The sequence below is a fragment of the Mus caroli genome, chromosome 12 (genome assembly GCF_900094665.2).
Source record: "Mus caroli chromosome 12, CAROLI_EIJ_v1.1, whole genome shotgun sequence".
Taxonomy (NCBI): Eukaryota; Metazoa; Chordata; class Mammalia; order Rodentia; family Muridae; genus Mus; species Mus caroli.
The window spans coordinates 29,805,120-29,812,480 of NC_034581.1; the positions used below are offsets into that span (position 1 = coordinate 29,805,120).

At 43.1% G+C, this 7,361-nt stretch overlaps 1 protein-coding gene across 1 annotated transcript; it reads left to right on the plus strand.

The window, feature by feature from the left end:
* Nucleotides 1-1,636: 1,636 nt before the first annotated feature.
* Nucleotides 1,637-7,361, plus strand: Efcab10 (EF-hand calcium binding domain 10). The gene is made up of 4 exons (XM_021179562.1): nucleotides 1,637-1,989; nucleotides 5,000-5,164; nucleotides 5,269-5,356; nucleotides 7,287-7,361. Exons 1-4 carry the CDS (start codon nucleotides 1,881-1,883, stop codon nucleotides 7,321-7,323), a joined length of 399 nt encoding a protein of 132 aa, XP_021035221.1. The 5' UTR covers nucleotides 1,637-1,880; the 3' UTR covers nucleotides 7,324-7,361.

Here is a 7,361-nt window from a genome sequence, read left to right on the forward strand (position 1 = left end):
CCTCCCCCTCCCCCCTCCCTCGCCCCCCTCTCTTCCTCCCTCCTACCCCTCCCTCTTCCCTTCCCCACCCCAACCCCGCGCGCGCGCGCGCGTGCGTGCGTGTGTGTGTGTGTGTGTGTGTGTGTGTGTGTGTGTGTGTGTGTGTGTGTTCCAGAGGAAAGGGGTGGGGAATGGGGTTGCCAAAGCCAAGAGGGTCTAGAGGAGCTGTGGGATTACAGGTAGTTCTAAGGGAAGACAGGAAAAGAGGGCAGGAAGGGGCGCAATAGCCTGGTTGGACCTAAGGAAACTGCAGGGTTGCAGCTCCAAGGGTGGAGAGGAGAAGGAGTCAGGTGAAGAGGGCCACCAGGTAGTCGTAAAGACAATTACTGTCTAAGCCCAGCTTTGAGCCTATTGCATGTAACGAACTGCACTGTTTTCACTGTATATGCAAATTTTTCTTGTATAGACATATAATGGCTTAATTACAGAAAACAAATACTTTTAATATTTTCCCACTGCCATTCATCAGCATGCATGAAATCTGTGTATTAGACTGTATTCAAAGGATTAATTTGTTCATTAATTTATTTATTTTACTGAACTGCCTCTGCCCTCCCTCTCCATCCTGGGATTACAGGTGTTCATATTTATATCCTGCTATAATTTATGAGTTAACATTTTGTTTGAGGTTGCTGGGATTAAATCTAGAGCCTCCCTCACACTGGACCAGTGCTCAGAGACTCATCTATGCCCCCTGGCCATTTAAAATAGGGTCTTTTGATTTTGTTCATTTAGATTTTGGGAGTATTGTTATGGCAAAGCGGGAGGTCTAACTTCCAGTCTGGGTGCTATACCATTGAGCTATGACCTAGTCGCAGATGTTTGGTTTGTTGCCTTGAATGGCATAAGAAGAATAAAATAAAATCATTAAAGTATGTTTTTGACTTGGGGAAAAGACAATTTCCAAGAATTACTGGCCTAACCCTAAACATACATCAGCCAATTTGTATTATGTATTTCTGTTATGTAGCATTTTTGGCTTTGACAATTATAAAATCAAAATACCAGCCAACTTTGAAAAACGTTGAAGATGCTCTGTGCTTTGCAGTATCAAGTATTCAGCTGGCGCTTAATTTCTTAAAATAAGCAAGCACCTACGTGCACATTGGTACACAAATTTGCTTTTATTGTTAATGATGTTTAAAAAGCAAAACGTTTTGCTTTGATTTAGTTTGTTTTGGTTTTCTGAGTCAGGACTGTATATCCCAGGATGTTCTTCACCTCTGTTTGTAGCCGAGGATGACACTGAACCCTTAATCTTCCACCCCCAAGTGCTGGTACTACAGACAGGCATGTACCATTGCACCTGACTTCAAAGAACTTTCTTTAAATTATATGTCTATTTTATACAGGGTTGCACAGGAAAAGTGTTAAAAGAGTTGAAAGTGGAGAATCGTTAGGCAACCCGGTGTAGTTCAGCAGAAAACACCCAAGCTCAGTATCCATACCTGAGACCTCCTGCCAGGGCAACCCTGCGGGTTGCTCACCCAGAAAATGCTATTTAGGATTCTTAGAACAGCTAACGTTCTTTTCTCATTGATAAATCCTGGGTTCCCATCATTAAAACCTCATTCTGGAACAAACAAATACAGGAAGCAGGAACCTGGCCCAAACAAGCTCAGCCTCTGTGTTGGCAACCGCACCAGAAGCCAGTGTCACAGACTGCCCGCCACATCCCTGCTTCTTCCTCAGGGGTGTGGAAGGGGGTTGTCCTGGTACCTGGGCGGGAGGAGGAGTGGGGCTGGGGAAGGTGAGGTGTTTCACGTGACTGAGCACGAAAGGGGCGGAATTGGGTCCCCTGGAGGCTGCCTGGTCGCCTAGCAACGGCTCAGCTAGGAAACATGGAGCCTGTGGCTGACCGGGAGCTTCAGGCCAAGCTGTATTTAGAAAAACATCAGATCATGGAGTTGCTGAGTCAACTTACTAGCTTCCTCCTCTTTGCCCGACCAAGTAAGGGTCTTGTTTCCATTGGCTTTCTGACTCTCTCTCCCTATCAAAGGGTCGCCAGCACGCCGCTTCCCTCCCTATAGCCAGTCCTCTTCACTAGCTCTATTCCCTGCTTCCCCACCAGTGGAGGAGCCCTGCCGGAGTTCGAAGGCTCTGTGAGCCCCTCACCCTCCACGCATATCCCTATCTCTGAGTCGAACGTGATAAATGTCCTCTTGGTGCGGCAGGGAATGGTAGGGAGGCTGGCAGAGTCTGCGAGTGGCAGAGTCTGGGGACTGCCTAGCTCCAGGTCCACCCCTTATAGTTATGAGTGTTTGAGGCAAGGCTGAATATCCGTCTCTTCCAATGGGAAAATGGAGATAATAGTACAGATCTAATGGGGACAGAGCGAACATCGGGGGCGGGGGGGGGTTATCATATAAATTATAGCTATATCAGCCTTGGCCAGGCAAGCAATAGATCTTTTCAATTCTAAGGAGTCTCTGATTTATTAAGGGAGATAAACAGTGGTTAGTGTGAGCTGCCAGGATCCTCCTGGAGAGCTAGGTTTTTTTCCTGGCATTTTTATAGATTAGACTCCTTCGAAGTTTGGGTTATTTCATAATTGTTATTGGTGTATGGTAAGACGTTACATTTGAGATGATGACAAGATTGCATCCTCCCAGGGTGAATTGAGCCTGCCGGCCTTCATGATAAGTCTCCAAAATTACAAAATGTTCATTTACGGAAAGGAAGCAGAAATACCATTCCAATGCAGAAAAACAAAACAAACAAAAAACCAAACCAAACAACAACAACAACAAAAAACCCCGAAAAACAGTATAACCATTTAGGGGATGAGAAAAATATTTTGAAATATTTTATTGTAATTTAAAAAATGTATTTATTTAAACGTGTATAGGTGTTTTGCCTGCATATCTAGCTGCGTATCATGGGCGTGCCTGATGCCTGTGTGCCTGGTCACTGAAGAGGTTAGAAGATAAATGTCACATCCCCTGAACTAGAGTTGCTCATGGTCTGAGGCACTATATGAGTGCTGGGACCTGAATCAGATCCTTGCTCTTAACCACTAACCATTAAATTTAAAACACAAATTTAGTACACCTAATGTTCAGAACAGCCAGTGTTTAATATACATATATATTTTGCTTAGGTTACATTTCCTTTTTCCTTTTTCTTTTTCTCTTTCTCTTCATTGTCAAAGTAATGAAGTCTAGACTCATCTGGGAGATGGGGCCCTGGCCACGTCTGTGGTTATGTCTGGATTGAGGGGGGAACCTGTCCATCAGGCTGCAGCATTCTCAGGATGAGGATCTTGGAGATATAAAAAGCAGAAAAGCAAGTTGAGCAGAAACAATCACCTCTCTGCGTTCTGCTCTGGGACTTTCCCTGCCTTGATGAATTTTTAACTCCCATACTGTGATGCAAAACAAACCCTCCTCCCTTAAGTTGCTTTTGCCGGAGTATTTTAACATAGCATCAGAAAAGTAACTAAGACAGAGACATACACTTCAAATAATGACCATTAGGATTTCCTTAACATACACAGAGAAGCCGGGCAGTGGTGGCACACACCTTTAATCCCAGCACTCGAAGGCAGAGGCAGGCAGCTTTCTGAGTTTGAGGCCAGTCTGGTCTACAGAGTGAGTTTCTGGACAGCAGGGGCTACATAGAGAAACCTTGTCTTAAAAAACAACAACAACAACAACAACAACAAATGCATATGTACATACATACGTACGTACATACACGCATACATACAGAAGGGCAAGTAAATAACGCTATAGTGAAATGATATTGGTCAATTTCTAGCAGCTGAAGTTGGTGATGGGTCCATTATCCTTTGCTTTAGGTTTGCTTTTCTTTATTTATGTGTGTGTCTGCTTTAGTACTTGCCATGTGAACGCAGGGGCCTAAAGAGGCCTTACTAAGGTATCAGATCCCCTGGAACTGGAGTTTCAGGCTGTGGTGAGCCACTTGAGGTGGGTTCTAGGAACAGAACTTGGATCTTTTGCAAGGGCAGGTGTTGTTAAATGTATAACCTTAAAAAATTAATTCTCACCAATAACTTTCAAAATTGTTAGAAAATGTGGGCCTGAGACCTAATATTCAAAGAGTAAAATGCAGTGATGGTGGCATTGGCCATCTAAGCAGTGGTGTCTTATGTCTGACTTCTGCTGTGATTGCTGCATTAGTTTGGAAAGTGGACTCCATTTTCTGTTTTTAAATCAGTTCAACAGACGAGCCTGTTGATCCAGAGCACCACTTCTTTGTCAGACACAAACATTCTGCCTCGTCAGAAGACAGCATTTGTCTAAGACTGTTTCTGTTTCCTGGGTTTTAGCTTCTTCCCTGCATCAGGCCAACCCCTTTGTCTTTGTAATGTCCATCCCTTTCTGCAAATTAGATCTTGCAAGGGAGCTTGCAAAACACCCAACCTTAACTACTAGAATTCGACCAATCTTGTTTCATCATTAGTGCTATCTGCTTGCCTTTCTCTTTGTATGTATGTGCATGTGTGTGTATATGTATGTGTGTACATATGTATGCATGTGCATGTGTATGCATGTGCATATGTATATGCATATGTATATATGCGCATATGTATGTATGCATTTACATGCATATGCTTGTATGTGCATGTGTGTGCACGTGTATATGTATGTATATGTATGCATGTGCATATGCATGTATGCATGTGTACATGCACGTATGTATATGCATATGTATATATGTGCATATGTATGTATACATTTACATGTATATGCTTGTATGTGCATGTGTGTGCACGTGTATATGTATGTATATGTATGCATGTATTGTATGCATATGTATGTACATTTGTATATGTGCATATGTTTGTATATATGCATTTGGTTTTTCAAGGCAGAGTTCTCTGTGTAGCCCTGGCTGTCCTGCCCTGTAGACCAGGGTGACGACCTCATAAGTGACTGTTTATACTCGTGCACAATTTATTTTTATATATGAGTAAGTCTCAACTGTTAATTTGCAGAAAAACCAAGAGAGTATGTAATCTCTCTTTTGGAACGTCTGAGAGTTGCCAAGGCAACGCATGTGGCGTTTCCCTACTTTATGGACAACTCTAACATCGTGTCCATGTTTGAGATGATGGACACGGCCGGCAGAGGCTGCATATCATTTGTGCAGTATAAAGAAGGTCAGTGCAACCCATAAACCGACTGGGGTGGCCCCATCATTTTCTCTAGCTGAAAATAATCCTAGTTTGTAAATTTTTGTTTCTTCTCTTTCTCACTTTTGCAGCCCTAAAAAACTTGGGTCTGTGTGCTGCAGATGAAGTTTTGAATGATGATGGACATGTAATTACTCTGGATACATTCAGGGATGAAGTGTAAGTTAAAATATTTTAATTGCATGGTATGATTTTGAAGTATTAATATCACTGCATATAGAGTACCACTACCCTTCCTTTAGTGTGTGTGTGTATGTGTGTGTGTGTGTGTGTGTGTGGCCCTGAGCAACCTTAGGTATCAGTCTTGACCTCCTGCCTTGTCTCTTTGTAATTTGCTGCTGCACTATGTACCCCAGGCTACCCACCTGTAGGCTTGCAGGATTCTCCGTCTCCACCTCATAGCTTGCTGTAGAAGTGTGATGTTCACACTACAGTGCCCAGCTTTATGTGCGTTCTGGAGATTCAAACTCAGGTCCTCACAGTTGCACAGCAAGTGCTCTACCCACTCAGCCATCTCTATTCACTCTCCCTCCGCCTCCCCCCTCCCCCCTATCTTTTGAGTAAAACATTTCATTCCCTTTAACTTTCAGCAGCTAGCAAATGAAGGCAGAAAAGCTCCCTCTGGGAAGGAGAGGAGTGATGATAGGGTTAAAGAGGAAGTTCCAAACAATGTGGGGTGTGCTGGAGCACACACCTTTAATCCTGGCCCGCAGGAGGCAGAAGCAGGTAGATCTTTGCGAGTTTGTGACAGCCCGATCTACATAGTGAGTTCCAGCACAGGCAGGGCTATGTAAAAAGACTCTTTCTGACACTAAAACAAAATAAACAAACAAACAAGAAACTTGATCCATTATCACTCATGAGGGGAGGATGCTCAGTCTGCTAGAATTACTAAAGCTCCCCACTCCACACAGTTGAAGAGGACCAGTGGGAAGCCAGAGTGAGTGCACGTGCGAGCCTCACATCCAGACTCACATAAGGGCAGAAAAGGAGAGCTGAAGACACAAAGTTGTCATCTGATGTCCACATGCCTGCGGACGACGCCCTAGTACACAAAAAATTATAATCATAATTATAGATTGATATGACTCTAAATAGATAGTAACAAGCATTGGAGTCCTAGTATGTGGGGGATGGCAGTGGCAGGAGGATGCCAGCCTGACTATAAAGCAAGTCCATCCCTCCCCTCTCCCTTGAGAAAATAGAACAGAATGTATCTTAAAGTGTTTTCTCAAAATTACTTTCTGCGGGGTAAATATCAATAATGTAGGCTATCTGTATGCTTTACTCTTTTTGTAAGAGTTTTATTTTTATTTTCTGTGTATGTTTGCCCGAGTGTGTCTGTCTGTGCACCGCATGCATGCAGTGTCTGCAGAGACCAGAAGAAGGTGGTGTAGGACTGGTTACAGCGGCTGGGCAGTGAACCCAGGTCCTCTGGAAGAGCAGCCTCTTAACAGCTGAGCCATCTCTCCAGCCCCCAGCCGGGCAATTTTTGATTGAGATGTTACAGCATTGAGAGTGATAAATAATAGCCCTGCCAGAAGACAAAAACAAAAACAAAAACAAAAACAAAACAAAAAAACCCAAAACCCAAACAAACAAACAAACAAACAACCCTAGAGTAAAATTTTATAGGTATAGAAATCTTCCAGCTAATTAAGCTCAAGTTGTTGAAAAGCTTTACTGTCTGAGGGTTTATTAATCAAGGCATCATTGCCTGAGTTGGGAATGTTGCTGGAGCATGTCCCTTGCATGAGCAAGACTCTGAGGCTGATCTCTAGTATCACACACACAAAACCTATGACTCCTGAGACCAAGGAAATGTTAAAGGGGGGGGGGAGTTTAGAATCTTATCTCTCTTTTTTTGCATTTTTATTAGATATTTTCTTCATTTACATTTCAAATGTGGCGAAGCTGTTGACATGCAAACAGAGCTTTCTCCCTAGAACCCACATAAAAAGTCTGACACGACAGTGTATACTTGTAATATCTGTGTAGGGGAGACACTGCCTTCAGATGTCTGCATTTCTATTTGTAATGCAATTACTTTGCTTCTCACAGCTAAGTTTTCTGTTCTTTGTTTCCTTAGGAACAAGAGGATGGAAAAAATGTGGTCAATGTTTTAGTGACATCGTAACTCAAGATAATAAATGGTCCTGCCACG

What these genes read in the sequence shown, in the direction of transcription:
- Efcab10 (XM_021179562.1), top strand. Translation starts at nt 1,881, where the DNA reads ATGGAGCCTGTGGCTGACCGGGAGCTTCAGGCCAAGCTGTATTTAGAA. An exon ending in CCTCCTCTTTGCCCGACCAA is followed by an intron (nt 1,990 to 4,999) that starts GTAAGGGTCTTG and finishes GTTAATTTGCAG; the next exon opens with AAAAACCAAGAGAGTATGTA. An exon ending in ATTTGTGCAGTATAAAGAAG is followed by an intron (nt 5,165 to 5,268) that starts GTCAGTGCAACC and finishes TCACTTTTGCAG; the next exon opens with CCCTAAAAAACTTGGGTCTG.